Here is a 16114-nt window from a genome sequence, read left to right on the forward strand (position 1 = left end):
ACCTTACACTATATAAAACTAAAATGGATCAAAGATCTAAATACAAGAGCTAAAACTATAAAACTCTTAGGAAAGAACAGGTGAAAAGCTTGCTGTTGTATGCAGCAGTGATTTGTTGGATATGACACCAAAAGCACAGCTAACAGAAGAAAAAGACTGATAAACTGGACTGCATCAAAATTTAAAATTTCTGTGCACCCATAACGAGCAAGGAAATTGAAGCAGTAATCAAAAATCTCCCAACAAACAAGAGCCCAGGACCAGATGGCTTCCCGGGGGAATTCTACCAAACATTTAAAGAAGAAATAATACCTATTCTTCTGAAGCTGTTTCAAAAAATGGAAAGAAAACTTCCAAACTCATTTTATGAGGTGAACATTACCTTGATCCCAAAACCAGACAAAGACCCCACCAAAAAGGAGAATTACAGACCAATATCCCTGATGAACATGGATGCAAAAATTCTCACCAAAATACTAGCCAATAGGATCCAACAGTACATTAAAAGGATTATTCACCATGACCAAGTGGAATTTACTCGTGGGCTGCAAGGGTGGTTCAACATCCGCAAATCAATGTGACACACTACATAAAGAAAAGAAAGGACAAGAACCATTTGATCCTCTCAATAGATGCAGAAAAAGCATTTGACAAAGTACAGCATCCTTTCTTACTCTTCACAGTGTAGGGATAGAGGGTATATACCTCAATATCATTAAAGCCATATATGAAAAGCTCACAGCAAATATTCTCAATGGGAAAAAACAGAGCTTCCCCCCCTAGGGTCAGGAACATAGCAGGGATGTCCACTATCACCACTGCTATTCAACATAGTACTAGCAGTCCAGCAATCAGACAATAAAAAGAAATAGAAGATACTCCAGTTGAAGAAGTCAAACTCACTACTTGCAGAAGACATGATACTGTATGTGGAAAACCCAAAATACTCCACCCCAAAATTGCTAGAACTCACAGGAATTCAGCAAAGTGGCAGGATATAAAATCAATGCACAGAAAGAAGTTGCATACCTATACACTAACAAGGAAACAGAAGAAAGAGAAATTAAGGAGTTGATCCCATTTACAATTGCACCCAAAACCATAAGATAACTGGAATAAACCTAACCAAAGAGACAAAAGATCTGTACTCAGAAAACTACAGAACACTCATGAAAGAAACTGAGGAAGACACAAAGAAATGGAAAAATGTTCCATGCTCATGGACTGGAAGAGCAAACGTGGTTTGTTTTGTTTTGTTTTTTAAGATTTTATTTATTTATTTGACAGAGACACAGCACACAAGCAGGAGGAGTGGGAGAGGGAGAAACAGGCTTTCTGCTGAGCAGGAACCCCGATGTGGGGCTTGATTCCAGGACCCTGGGATCATGACCTGAGCCGGAGGCAGACACTTAACAACTGAGCCACCCAGGTGCCCCTAAAGAGCAAACATTGTTAAAATGTCTATGCTACCTAGAGCAATCTACACATTCAATGCAATCCCATCAAAATACCATCAACTTTTTTCACAGAGCTGGAACAAGTAATCCTAAAATTTGTGTGGAACCAGAAAAGACCCCAAATAGCCAAAGGAGTGTTGAAATAGAAAACCAAAATTGGTGGCATCACAGTCCTGGACTTCAAGCTCTATTACAAAGCTGTAATCATCAAGACAGTATGGTACTGGCACATAGATCAATAGAACAGAATAGCCCAGAAATGGACCCTCAACTCTATGGTCAACTAATCTTTGGCAAGGCAGGAAAGAATATCTCATGGAAAAAAGTCTCTTCAACAAATGGTGTTGGGAAAATTGGACAGCCACATGCAGAAGAATGAAACTGGACCATTTCCTTACACCACACACAAAAATAGACTCAAAATGGATGAAAGACCTAAATGTGAGACAGGAATCCATCAAAATCCTTGAGGAGAACACAGGCAGCAACCTCTTCGACCTCGAACTTCTTGCTAGACACGTCTCCAAAGGCAAGGGAAGCAAGGGCAAAAATGAACTATTGGGACTTCATCAAGATAAGCTTTTGCACAGCAAAGGAAACAGTCGACAAACAGCTGACAGAATGGGAGAAGATATTTGCAAACGCTCATCAGATAAAGGGCTAGTATCCAAAGTCTATAAAGAACTTATCAAACTCAACACCCAAAGAATTCAATCACGAAATGGGCAGAAGACATGAACACATGTTTCTCGAAAGAAGACATCCAAATGGCTAACAGCACATGAAAAAATGCTCCATGTCACTTGGCATCAGGGAAATCCAAATCAAAACCACAATGCAATACCACCTCACACCAGTCAGAATGGCAAAAATTAACAAGTCAGGAAATGACAAATGATGGTGAGGATGCAGAGAAGGGGGAAACTTCCTCCCACCGTTGGTGGGAATGCAAGCTCATGCAGCCACTCTGGAAAACAATGTGGAGGTTCCTCAAAAAGTTGAAAATAGAGCTACCGTATGACCCAGCAATTGCACTACTGGGTATTTACCCCAAAGATACAAAAGGAGGGATCCGAAGGGGTATGTGCACCCCGATGTTTATAGCAGCAATGTCCACAATAGCCAAACTATGGAAAGAGCCCAGATGTCCATTGACAGATGAATGGATAAAGAAGATGTGGTGTGTGTGTGTACACACACACACACACACACACGAATATTACGTAGCCATCAAAAAAGTGAAATCTTGCCATTTGCAATGACGTGGATGGAGCTACAGTGTATTATGTTAAGCGAAATAAGTCGATCAGAGAGAAAATTATATGATCTCACTGATATGTGGAATTTAAGAAACAAAACAGGATCATAGGGGAATAGAGGAAAAAATAAAACAAGATGAAATCAGAGAGGGAGACAAACCATAAGAGACTCTTAATCATAGGAAACAACCTGAGGGTTGCTGGAGGGGAGGGGGGTGGAGGGTTGGGATAAATGGATGATGGGCATTAAGGAGGGCATGTGATGTAATGAGCACTAGGTATAAGACTTCTGAATTACAGGCCTGTACCTCTGAAACCAATAATACATTATATGTTAATTGAATTTAAATAAAAGTTTAAAAAAATGAGTATACAATAAAGAATATTATTCAAAGATCTAAAAAAGATAAAAATAAAATTTCTGTACAAAGGATATAATTAACAGTGAAAAGCAACCCATGAAATGGGAGAAAACATTTACAAATCATTAGTAGCAGTTAACATCCAGAATATATCAAGAATTCCTACAAATCAACAACAAAAAAACTAATAAAAAAAACAGTGAAAGGACTTGAATAGATTGTCCATAGTAAGTATACAAATGGCCAAGAAGCACGTGACAAGATGTTCAACATAACTAATCATTAGGGAAATGCAAATCAAATCACGGTAAGATAGCATCGCCTATCTATTAGGATGGCTATTATAAAAAAAAACAAGCAAAAGACAAAAATCAGAAAATAATTATTGCTGAGGATATGAAGAAACATTTTGCACTGTTGGTAGGAATGTAAACTGGTATAGCCATTATGGAAAGCAGTAGGTCAATTCCTCAAAAAATTAAAAACAATTACCATATGATTCAGCAATTCCACTTCTGAGTATATACTCAAAAGAATTGAAATCAGGGTTCCTAAAGAGATACTTGTAAGTCTATGTTCATAGCAGCATTATTCACAAGTGTCCCATCAGTGGATGAATGGATAAAGAAAATGTGGTGTATAAACACAATGGTGTATACTCAGTCTTAAAAAGGAAGGAAATTCTGACACATGCACAATGTAGATGAATCTTAAGAACGTTTTGCTGAGTGAAATAAGCCAGACACAAACAAATATTGTATGATCAAGCTTAAATGAGGTACCTAAAGTAGTCATTCACAGAGATAAAGTAGAATGGTAGTTGTCAGGGAAGGGGGGAAATAAGGAGTTAATTTTCAGTGGTATGGAGTTTGTTTTGCAAGATGAAGAGAGTTCTGGAGATTAGTTGCAAAACAACGTGAATATACTGATTGCTACTGAACTGAACCCTTAAAAATGACTAAGGTGGTAAATTTTATGCTGTTTTTTCCAAATAAATTAAAAATAATTTGCATGTATTTCATTTGCATATATGTTAGTTTCTCCTCAAATTGTTGCAAAAATGGCAAAACTGGCACTAAGCAAATTCAGTCAGATCTGGGATGAGGAAATTCACCTAAACATCGGTAAGGCACAGAAGGTAATTTGAGGATCATATTCACATGGAGAAATATTTGAGTTAGTTTGGTGATATGTGGTTTTGGAGAGGACAGAACCAGAGATATGTAAAACCCTTAATCCACTTGATATAAAGTTACAAACATGGAAAATAAAATCCTATTCAAAACTAGTTTTTGAAAATATTTTAATCCCATATTAAAGCTAAGGTTTAAGGGCATGAAAAGGAATGGAAGGGAGAACAAGAAGAGAAGAGACTTAGGAAGGGAGAGAGATTGACAGATTAGCAGAGGGAGAGACTGGGGGGTGGGTGGGTGCTGTGTTGGGTTGGAGATGAGGGAAGAGGAGACCCTGGAGAGAAGGATGTAGATTTAGAGATTTAGAGAAACTATTCAGGTCTCATCTGCATTCGCTCTGTTTCTGGGCTGGATGTTCCTACTTCCCTCTAACATGTCAATTAGCAGCTGTTCATCTTCAGCCCTTCAGAGACTGCATAGAGTCAGACACCCATAGGAGCGGATGGGGAAGGTTAAGACCTACGATGCAGGAAGTAACCAGACACAGCTCTGAATCCAACTGGAGGTCTCCTGCTTCCCACAGCTCTGTCACACGCCCAGATAACCATGTGCCCCTTTGATGACTCAGCCCATTGCTCTTAAATTCTGGGGGAAAGCGGGAAGGACTTCCTCCAGATGCTTTTAAGATGACTGCCATAGGCAGTAATGATGCTTCCAATTTCCTGTTGTACAGAACCCCTCTTAGAACTTGCCACATGCCTTTAAAATGATTAGCAATGACTCGGGGACACCTCCAGATCCCTCCCGACCACAGTGAACTACTACCTCCCCTCCTCCTCACTGTTCCATTCCTGCAGCAGCAGGCCCAGCCCCGGAACATCAGCAGCTGAGGTTGGGAAGAATCCAAAACCCTTCCCAGGGCGCTCCATCTACCAGTGACTTCTTTAGTCACTAGCCCTCGGAAGTTAAAAATTCTGCACAACTGCAGATAAAGGGAAAGGAAAACTCAAAGAAGAATCAAAGGTCCTTTGGTCAGGAGGACAGGACTCTTCGGTGAGGCAGGGGAACCTCTGAAAGTCTCGTGTCCGGGGAATGGAGCTCACTTGACCTTTCAGCCCTTCTCCACGTCCCAGGGGCCCCTTACCCACGCCTGCGTTATTGAACATCCCAGGGAGCACCAGCATGATGTGGTTGGGCCAGTACTTGCGGTACAGCGGCATCTCGTATTCTTTGACCACCAGAAGATGCAGGTGGCTGATGCCCTCCATGGCGTGAAAGAGGTTTAGGAGTCCATGCTCATGGCGACCACTGGAAGGAGTGAAAATAGGGCTCTTGACTGCATTCAAATTCTGCTGAAAGGGAAAAAAAAAAAAAAAAAAAAAAGAAAGGAAAAGAACCAGAGACCAAAAAGGGAAATTAAAACCCTTAGATTTAGGAAGTTTGGAGAACCCAATCTAGTATGTCGGGCCTGTCTGTCTGAAATCAATGTTCGCATCCAGACACTGTCACCCACCTTGTCAGAAACGAGGGGCAGCCGCATACTCTCCAGGTGTTTGCCCTGCTTGCTGAAGACAAAATGACTCTCTTTGGATTTAGGAATGATGAAATAGAGCTGCACCTCTTCTCCCAGCATAGAGGAAGAGAACGTGAATGCGTGAAGGGTGGAGTCGGACATCTGTGTTTGTAAAGAAGAGAGGAAAGGGATGTAAGCTCATGGTTTGCAAACTTCTAGACCACTCGTTAAGAGAGTTGTTTTTAAGAGAGGCAAACTAACCTGAACTTCTAGAGGCCACCAGATCTGGCTGTGCCTGCAACATTGGAAGAGTTGGAAAGGCAAACGCTTCATCTTTTAGTCGCTACCACTGACATGAGAGCCAAGCATCTTGCCTCTACACAGCCTCTCCGAGGATGGAGAAGTTTCTGTTGCTTGGCACGGTCTTTGAATTCCTCATGTTCTTAGAGCCACTACCGCTCGGCCTTATGCAGAGGTTAAATATCCCTGTGGGATGCCCTGCTCTCTAAACATTTTCAAAGGTGCCCAGTTATAGGGGGAAAATCACTTCCATCTAGGTGGATCAAGCTAAATGAATATCATTTTGCTAAGTAAAACATTAGGGCCAACATTAAAATGCGTTTGTGGCCCCATCTTTCCTAGCTACAGTAGAAGCTGAAGAAGTTTGAACAGTCACTTAGCCTAGAACTCTGGCTTCCAGGAAAGGACCATTTGCCTAATTGAAGGCAAATATAAATCTAATTTATTTTTTAAACTGCCAGAAAGTTGGGGCACCTGGCTGGCTCAGTTGGTAGAGGACGTGACTCTCGATTTCGGGGGCCAGGGGTTCAAGTCCCGTGTTGGGCACGGAGCTTAAAAAATAAAAACTAATTTTTGCTACAAAGTTCAAATGCTCGGGGCGCCTGGGTGGCTCAGTCGGTTAAATATCTGACTCTTGGTTTTGGCTCAGGTCGTGATCTCAGGGTTGTGGGATCGAGCTCCACTGGGGGCTCTGCGCTCAGCACAGAGTCTGCTTGGGATTCTGTCTCACCCTCTCCCGTTGCCCCTTCCTCCTCTGAAAATAAATAAATACATCTTTAAAAAAATAATAAAGTTCACATGCTCTCTCAGTAACCCAGCTCAGTGAATAATTACATAAAGGTCTTTAGGTGCTTTACAACACAGTATGGGGCTTCATGAAAGGGTAGCATCAATTTTCCACAGCAGCTAGTGGAAATCAGGTAAATTTCCCAAAAGTTTTAACCTCAATACTATGTTTCATAGGAAAATAGTATTATAATTCTTCCCTTAAATTCTAGTTCATTTTGCTTCACAAGTGTGGGAATATACTACTTAGTGAATACTACAATCATAGAAACTATATAAACAGGATTTTTAATAAGTTTTCTAAAAGCTTATGATTTATAGACCGGAGACTTGAATCTTCTATATTCTGTAAAGCATTGTGAGTGGATTACAAACTAGCCCACCAAAAGTTTTCAAGAACACCAAGAAAACAAACGGGGCATAAAAGATAACTTGTATTAGAAGAGCAGAATGACCAATCCAGTTTTCCAGTATATCCCTTCTAGCACCTTGTGGGAAAAGGGTGAAGACCTGGTCCTCCAGAGCGGAACCAAGTTTGGGGGAAGTCCCATCAGCATGTCCTACAGGAAGGAAGAGTTGTTCTAGGCGTTCAGAACCAAGTCATAAAAATCAAGAAGGTAAAGTGGGAGAAAGCAACATAGAACTTAGCCCCACATGGGCTCTGGACTACTGTCATTTGCTGCCTTCCCCACCTTTTGTGTTTACAGATGCTCTGGCCAAAAAGAAGCCAAAGACTATGGGGTATTGGCTCACCTTTTGTGTTTCTACCTCTCACTTCTCTCTAAATAAAAGGTAAATATTGACCCCTCCGTATATCTAGTGATCAAGACCACCCCACACTGGAGTAAGAATATGACTTGGTCCGTGCCAATCAGCAGACTTCACAGCTCAAAGGGCACCCCATGGACTTGTTAGATAAGAGCACCATTTTTGTCAACAACCCAACGTGGGAAGAAGGCCCTTTCACCAAATATACCATACTATCTCATTTTTTCAGGATCACAGATAACAGCTAACCTAAACACGACTCATGCAACCATCTCAATAAAGTGACTTCAGAGGCTAAAACTCAAGTTTCTTTCTTTCCCTTCTCCTCCCACTGCCCACAATCCTAATGAGCTCAAAGTAATTAATTGCTTCCCACATTCTGCTCACAAATGTGTAGCTCCATCTCGTAAATCAGGTGTCATCTGTCTAGGGCCCGAAACTGGGAGCCTTCTTTTTCAGTCCTGACACATAAGATCCATGTTGGGCGACAGGCAAGGACAAGGGGGCCACACCTGGGAGGCAGAAGTGAAGTCCATGTACTGGTGGCATTGCTCGCAGTGATGGAAGGTGTTGTAGGCCGCATACTTGGTCAGCATCATGGACACGGTTCCTCGCTTCCTGGGCTCCTCGGCTTTGGCATCCTTTATTGCTTCTGCATATCAAGGGGCAAAAAAACCTTGCCATGATGTGCATGGAGCCCCCTACTCCTGGGAAGAAAGTCCCCCATTCCCTGAAAGGCCTCTTTCAAGGATTCTATAATTTATTCCCGGAGAGTCAGGTATGAAAAGTAAAAGGTGATCAATACACGTGTAAGAGAAGGGAAAAGCAGGAGAATTCCTTTAAACTGCTCTCAACGATTAAACTGCCCCAGGCCTCCTGCCTTGGCTTAGGTGCCCCTTGACCTGCAGAGGGGTCCACCTAGCTCTGCTGGCACTGACCTTGTTTGACCCCTGCCAGCTTCTCTGTATATACCAGGCTCATCAAGCTGTACTTGGGATCGTGCACACTGACGTCAAAGGGCATTTTACGGAAGCTCTCGATGTCAGGCCAGGGCTCGCCCTCCGACTGGCTGACTTCACGGCTTTCACTGTGATCTAGGACAAGAAAGAAAGTGCGCAGAGCAGCCAGACTGACCAGCCTCCCAGCCTACCTCCCAAGGGTCAGGGACGAGAGGTTTTAGGAAACATGACTCCCAGATGGGTGGACAAAGGCATTTCTGAAAAATGATCTCCCATGTCCCAGGGCAGACGGGCCCAGAATGATCCCTCCAGGCCCATGCCAGGAGGGACTCATGCCCTCACTGGCCCCAGCATGAACCTCTACGGATCTGGTCCACCAACAACCACTTCCAGGAGATCAACTAGTCTCCCACCCCAGCTCCTCAAATTGTCTGAAAAGCTTGTTTAATTTTAGTTGATCTAAATTCTCACAGTTTTCGTTGTGAGGTTTTAAGATCTGGACCGCCTAAGAGATTTTAGGGATGCACTGAGCAAGATTCCCAGTGTCTGCTGCCTAGGCGAATCACCTGGGAGCTTGTAAAAGAAATCCCTGTACTTAGGCCACCACCCCCACAATCTCCCTTAGTCCCCAGACACCTGTCAGGGCAATTAAACCTGCTTAGGTGGCTCCAATATGCCGTCAAGTTTGAGAGCTAGTAGCCCCGGGCTTGAACGCAGACTGCTCCCCACTACTGCACAGCGACAGCCGCCGCCCTCAGCTCGCAGGGAGCCCCGTTATTGTAAGAATTCCAGACGGCGTGCTGGAAGTGCTCAGACATGGAAGGCGAAGGGGTGTAACCAACAGAGGATATTTATTGTTACTATTGATAAAATTCATAAGATCCAAAAGCTTAAGATAACTTTCAAAGGGAGAAAGAGAAAAGCTTAAAAAATAAAAACCTAAAGACTGCAAGTACAGTTATTTTTTTAACACAATATCGTTTATGTTTGGGGCGCCTGGGTGGCTCAGTCGTTAAGCGCCTGCCTTCAGCTCAGGTCACGATCCCGGGGTCCTGGGATCAAGTCCCACATCGGATTCCCTGCTCAGCGGGGAGTCTGCTTCTCCCTCTCCCACTCCCCCTGCTTGTGTTCCCTCTCTTGCTGTCACTCTCTCTGTCAAGTAAATAAATAAACAAATCTTTAAAAAATAAATAAAACCCAAAGCTTATTCTAGTTTTGTTTTGTTTTTAAATACCATCGTGCCTCTCCAGAGCACCATCGCATTCACCTGCACTAAAATGAGGTAGAAGGAATAAAGCCAAGCTAACGGCACTTCTCACTACAAAGGCCCGGTTTGCCGGTCACACCAGCTGTGGTAGATTCTCTCACAGCTCATCACACAGATTAATGCCCAAGAGCAGTGTAGCCGGATCTGAGGAGAAAATTAAAGGTGTCGTTGTCTTGTGGAGCCCGGGTGATTTGTGGGAAGGTTGGTGAGATGACAGGTCCCTCTTTCCTTCTCCGTCTGCTTCTGCCTTTGCCCTCTTGGTCCCAGCCCCCTCCAGGCGGCCCTGAGTGTTTCGAGGCCAACTTGGAGCTCTGGGTCCCCTCTGTGGTGGGCCTGGGGGTCTGGTGCAGCTCAGGTGGGGACACAAACAAGGAGAGGCAGGTGGGAAGATGGGATTGTGTGTGTGTCTGCAATCATGAAGGAGTGGAAATAGGGCCGAAAGTGATAATACAATGATTAAATATGGCTGATTTTGCCTAGTCTTGCTCTGGACTGAACTAGTCCCTTGGGCTTGTCACAGAACAAGTCCAACTATTTAGGACAAGCAAGTGGGGTGAGATCTGAGGGCCAATCTGACAGAAGATGCCAAGGCCTTTCCCTTTTCCAGACTCATCTTTGAGGGGCTTGGAAGAACTTCTACCTGATTCCTTCTACTGCCCGTGCCCGCCCCCCCCTTCCAGTACAGGCCACTGCTCCAAGACGGGAAGCCACAGTTTGGAGGCCACACTGTCCTTAGCTACAGAGCTAATGCTGGCTGATCCTGCTCACGCTCACTTTCTGCCTCTGCTGGCCAGGCTACCCGCCCGTGGAAGCCTCAGGTGGCAGCTGATGGGGAAGGGCTGAGAAGGGGGATACAGGAGGAAGAGGATGGGAGATCATCTTTTTGAAAACCAGCCCCCACAGCCCTGTCAAGCACTAGCTCCTGCATCTTACTGCAAACGTGAAGGGGTTTGTTTATGGCACTAGGTTTTGGTTCTGCACAAAGTAAGTTTTCATTGGAGTAATCCATATACCTGCGCTCAGAGCCTGCTGTTAAAGCAGAAGTAACCAGCGAATATCGGACATGCCCTGGACCCTGAGCAGAACGCCACAAGTGAATTTTACACCCATATAAGCAATTAATCCACCTACGAGGGCTTTATAAAATGCCTCTCTGCCCCCGGCCTCCCGGTGGACCTTAAGAAGGGGAGGCCGGAAGTGGAAGACTCCACCCCAACTTAAAGAGCTAAAAAGTGGCCACAGTGTCCTCACAACCGTTTGCTAGCAGGGCGCTCTTGGCCTCCCGATAACCCTGCACATTCGGCGCCGGGAAAGCCCGCGAGGGAACTACTTGGCGTCAGTGTCTTGTATCTCGGCCCGCGACCCCCGCAACTCACCCGCGTTGATCTCTCCCTCATCATACACATCCACCTCCAGGAGCCTGATGAGCATGCGGAAGAGGATCCTAAGGAACTGTAAATAGGAGCCGGTCTTTCCCACCTGATGGAAGTATTTTTAATTGGGGAGGGGGGAGGGGAAGAGAGGGAAGGAGAAGAGAGACGAGATTTCACACCTGGGCTCTTGGATCTCTCCCGCCCCTGAGAGGCCCGAGCGAGGACCTCATCCCTCTGGGTCACCCCCACCCCGCCTCGCGCGGCTCCCCCGCTGCCTTCCTTCTTGGGGACGGCGGGGCCTACCTGAGGGGGGCCGGTCAGCAGCAGCCGCCGGGGGTGGCAGGTGCGGGCGCCCGAGGCGGGGTCCGGCTGGTTGCTGAAGTCGGCGTGGTGCTGCCGAGCCGAAGTCCACTGCCGGTAGTAGAGGGACTGCTCCTCGCTGCTCGTGTCCTTGTGCAGCAGCGGCCGCAGGGAGCTCACCCAGGCCACGTCGGCGTGCGGCAGCAGCGAGGAGGACGCGGGCGGCTTGCCGCCCCGCTGCGAGCCCAGCAGGCTGTAGGCCGCCTTCGATAAGATCACGATCGGGGGCAGGGCGGCGTGCAGGCCCCTGCAGCACTGGGGCGGCTGCCCCCGCCACGGGAGGGCCCGGGGGCCCGAGAACAACGACGACGACGACGACGACGGCTTGGAGGTGGTGCTGCTGGCCATCTGGGGGCCCAGGGAGTCGCACTCCTGCTTCAGGGTCTCCCCAGCTCCCGCTGTGCCCGTGGAGACCCCTTCATCCAGCCCCACGCTGTTGGCCGGGCTCTGGAAGCTGGGGGTCAGGGACAGTTTCTGGGACTTGTCGGCCGTGCTGGAAGAGCTCACCCCGTTCTCCATGATGGAGCCTGGAAGAGGACGGACGTACCCATCAGCAGGGCTCGGCTGTTTACTGCCCGGCTCCCTCCCTGCATACCCGCCAGGCTAGACCGCCTTTCTCCGTGAGGGCTGTGGCCTCTCCAGTCCCAGACGCTGCTTCCTCTGCTGGCTTCCTTGGGCCCAGGGTGCTCAGGGCGCCCGGGGGGTAACTATACCTCGAGCTCCTTTTCTAAATCCTACCCCAATCTCTGTAAATGGTGTAATGTTATTAAAATATCCTCGGTGACCTCATTTGAATATGCCACCTGATTCATTCCAGGACCCTGACCAATACAGGCTCCACGTTCAAGTTCTGCTCCAGGGCACTTGCCACCTCCTGGGGTCCAAGGGTCTCACGCTTCTGGTTGTGGAGAAGTGGCCCCGGCGGTAGCCACTTCCATGGATGCCCAAACCAGCGTGGGGAAGGTCTCCATGTGAAAGAGGATGTAAGGCACAATCTACACTTGGTGAGGTCTTGCTTTCATCCAGAGATCCCTGTGCATTTGGCCAATTCACTTCAAATACGTTTTCCCCTCTGATAGGTCAGCCACTCTTTCATTTGTGGACAAACCAAAAGCTCATACGTTCAGGACGGAAGGCCCTCTCTGAGCTCACATTGATGCTCGAAGGCATGCAGGTCAAATCCCAACCTCAGGAGGTCCCAGAGGGGCAGCCAGGAACTGGAGGTTGCTGCAACTAAGTCACTCCACTTGCTCATCTGACTTTTGTGTCCTTCCATCTTGCATGAGAGCCTGCTTTCCCCCTCACAGCCCTGGCCTTTAGAGCCCGCACACTTTGGGCAGTGAGCTTCCCCAAGGACCCTCAGAGTCAGCCCACGGCTAAGGGATGTGTGCTCAGTGGTGGGAGCACAGGCAGGCCAGGTTGTCCCCGGAGGGAGGGAAACTGAGCAGCAGAAGGCAAGCCATGACCTTTGTGCCAGTTAATCGGAGCAAGGACAAGACTATGTGAGCCTTGCGGGGCAGCTCTGGAAGTGCAGGGAAAGGGGAGGGTCTGACTGAAGAGCCCCAGGAAGGAGGTAAACATCCCCTCGCCTCTCCCTTGCTGATGTTGGTATCCAGAAACTTCCAAATGTGATGGTCCCCCTTCCCTTCTGTTACTCTTTACTAGCCCCCAAACCTCTTGCCTTTATTCTGAACTGGTCTCAGGGAAACCACTGGGGAGCCTGGAGTGCTGGGGTTGGAGGAAGGTACAGCCCGGACCCCTGGCTGAGGCGAGCAGCTGGGCACACCCAGTAGAACAGTCCTTGTGCTCTTCCAGGCGGAGGGTCCCTATCAACACAGAAAGCCCCATAGATGACTGCCTCTTCAATTCCCACAGCCATCCAGCAGCAGCTGCCAGGATGAACAGACTCACGAGGGCTGCTTGCGACCTGAAATCGTCTGTGTGTCTGCACGTATGTGTTATAATGATGGAAGAGGGGAGACGTGGGAAAGAATGTTTATAGTGGTCTTCTCTGGTCGTGGGGTTTTCATTTTTATTTTATTTATTCATTTATTTTTAAGATTTTATTTATTTGAGAGAGAAAGCGAGAGAACATGAGGGGGGAGGGGCAGAGGCAGAAGCAGGCTTCCCGCTGAATAGGGAGCCCAACTCGGGGCTCCGTCCCAGGACCCCGGGATCATGGCCTGAGCCAAAGGCAGACGCTTAACCAACTGAGCCACCCAGGTGCCCCCTCTTTATTTATTTTTAAAAGTAATCTCCACCCCAAATGTGGAGCTTGAACTCACAACCCCAAGATCAAGAGTCTCATGATCTACTGACTGAGCCAGCCGGGCACCCTGGGGTTTTAATTTTTAACCTCTTCTCTATCCTTTGTTACATGCTCCAAGTTTTCTATGTTGAGTTTTATTACTTTCCTAATGAGAAAAAAAATGGAAACAGTGCTGCATTTGCCGTAATATAATTTATCAAAAGATGGTCATGCTGGGCACTGCCAGAGGCCATTCAGTGAGCGGGGCTGGTAGGCTTCATGGCGGCTCAGCACAGCCAGTGGCCCCAGGGTAGCCTTCAGTCTACAAACACTTGCCATTAACTGCTTAGAAAAGTCATTCATTCACTCATTCATGCATTCATTCAAACAAGTAAACACCGTGCCAGGTACTAAGCCAATGAGCACAAACTTAACAGCTTTCGGATCTAGACGGAAAAGAAGGCTTCTGTGCAAATCTCAGATGTATAATATCCATGAGGTGATTAAGGGTGGAAAAGACTTGGGAAAGTAGTGCAGGCTGGGGTTGGTAAAATTTATTTATTATAGTTAGCTTATTACCAAGCTCTTCATTAAATGTTTACCCCGAGAAGTATTCTGTGGCTGTTCAACAGTTATGTTTTCCAAGTATCTCTCCTGGGGACCCGAGGTCTGGACCGGATGCCCGAGCCACCGAAGGCTCCTCTGACATGCTTGAGGGGTATGAGTACAGGCCTCCCCCTCCCCCCAGCCCGCCGCCCCTGCAGACAGCAAGCAAGCACTGACCCGAGGTTCCAGTGACAGCACTGCCGTTGCTCTGTGGCCTCTCCAGGTCGACCAGCAGCTCCTCGGCATCGTTCTCACTGGCGGAGGCTCTCTCCTGCTCCTTCCCGCTGAGGTCCAGGGCAACTGCGGGGCCCCGGATGACCTCTTTGGAGACATAGCAGCATGCCAGACCCACCTCCTGCTCCAAGGCTGTGCGAGTTAAATAGCTTGAGTCGATGAGCCGGAGGTCACAGTACTTCAAAGACCTGCATGTAAGTCATGATGTTTTGGGTGAGTCCATCTGGCCACTTCCTCCTCCCCAAGGACAGACTAGAACAGCAGAGCCTGGCTCATGGGCTTGTACGGAACGCACGGATGGTGCAGGGAAGGCGTCTGCGGCAATGCCTGACACCCAGGAAGCATGCGGCTCGTGCTGTCATTGCTGGCGTTGCCGCCTTCCTGTCCCCAGGCCCTGGGCCCTTAACGGGCGTGGGAACAGCAGATGAAGAGACACTTCATCCAAATAACAAAATCCCAGTTTGGGGCAGATGCTTTCCCTCCCTGCCTCTCTGGCAGCCCTGCTTCCATGCAGAGAACTTCTCACTGTGGCTACCTTCCATTTGCCCAAATGCTAGGCAATCTCTGGAAAGTCAAAACAAAGGGTCAAGGAAGGGTGTGTGTCTTTTCTCTCCGAGGGAAGCGATTCTCTTCCGCCTTGCCCAGTGAATGAAAATGGCTAAGTGTCAGCCAAGTTTGAGCCATCAGCTTAGCTGGGCAACTAATGGAGAATGGGAACTGACCGTTCACATCGTACCTGGGAAAGGTTTCTCCAAGAGGGTCTTTGCCAGTTAGTATCACAATACAAGGAAGACCTTCTAAATCCTGGTATGTCCGAGGGGTCCACTCTTCCAGTTCATTTCCTCTCCAGGTCTGTAGAAAGGGACCCACATGATAAAATTAAAACCCCTTATTTAAGTTTCCACTTCTTAAAAAGTTTCTAGGTCCAGATTTTAGATGCCTTTGTGCTTCCAAATGACTTCCAGTGTGTGTGTGTGTGTGTGTGTGTGTGTGTGTACTAAATTGCTACTAAAAAGCGTAACAAAGCACTCTAGAAGAATGTGGCCTTCCGTTTTATCTCAATAGGATAAAACAGGAGACCTGGTGTACATCCTGCAGTAGCCACGCAGGCCAAAGCAGCATACAAGGTGAACAACCCTGGTTAAACTACCTGACTCAAGGCTCTCAAATACACTTTCTTCATGTAATGGACAGACTCTCGGGACGGACTGACAGAAAAAGACAGTTTCAGTTATGAATGACTAATAAAAGCATCTCAACAAGACTCCATGAAGACAGACATTTTCACCAAGAAAATCATGAAGTTAGTTACCCTTGATGGCTATTTCCCCTCTTTCTTTCTATATTGACTTTCAAAATAAGTGACAAGTAATAATTGGCTTGGGGCTCTCAAAAGTCTCAAGAAAGCGAAAAATATAACCAAATCTGGACCAATAAAAAACAAAAAAAACCAAAACAACCCTGTCCCTTACTTAGAAGAGTAAAGCAA

At 46.9% G+C, this 16114-nt stretch overlaps 1 protein-coding gene across 1 annotated transcript in view; it reads right to left on the reverse strand.

Moving 5' to 3' along the window:
- Positions 1-16114, reverse strand: part of GREB1L (GREB1 like retinoic acid receptor coactivator) — a 269620-nt gene that overhangs the window by 12813 nt on the left and 240693 nt on the right. The window contains exons 23-30 of the mRNA XM_034996030.1: positions 15362-15477; positions 14569-14813; positions 11481-12064; positions 11181-11283; positions 8517-8672; positions 8091-8230; positions 5725-5886; positions 5356-5560 (exon numbers count right to left, since the gene is read on the reverse strand). Coding sequence (XP_034851921.1) covers positions 5356-5560; positions 5725-5886; positions 8091-8230; positions 8517-8672; positions 11181-11283; positions 11481-12064; positions 14569-14813; positions 15362-15477 — 1711 coding nt within the window. The remainder of the gene's footprint in view (positions 1-5355; positions 5561-5724; positions 5887-8090; positions 8231-8516; positions 8673-11180; positions 11284-11480; positions 12065-14568; positions 14814-15361; positions 15478-16114) is intronic.

Source organism: Mirounga leonina, unplaced genomic scaffold, assembly GCF_011800145.1.
Source record: "Mirounga leonina isolate KUSES-001 unplaced genomic scaffold, KU_Mleo_1.0 Mir_93, whole genome shotgun sequence".
NCBI lineage: Eukaryota > Metazoa > Chordata > Mammalia > Carnivora > Phocidae > Mirounga > Mirounga leonina.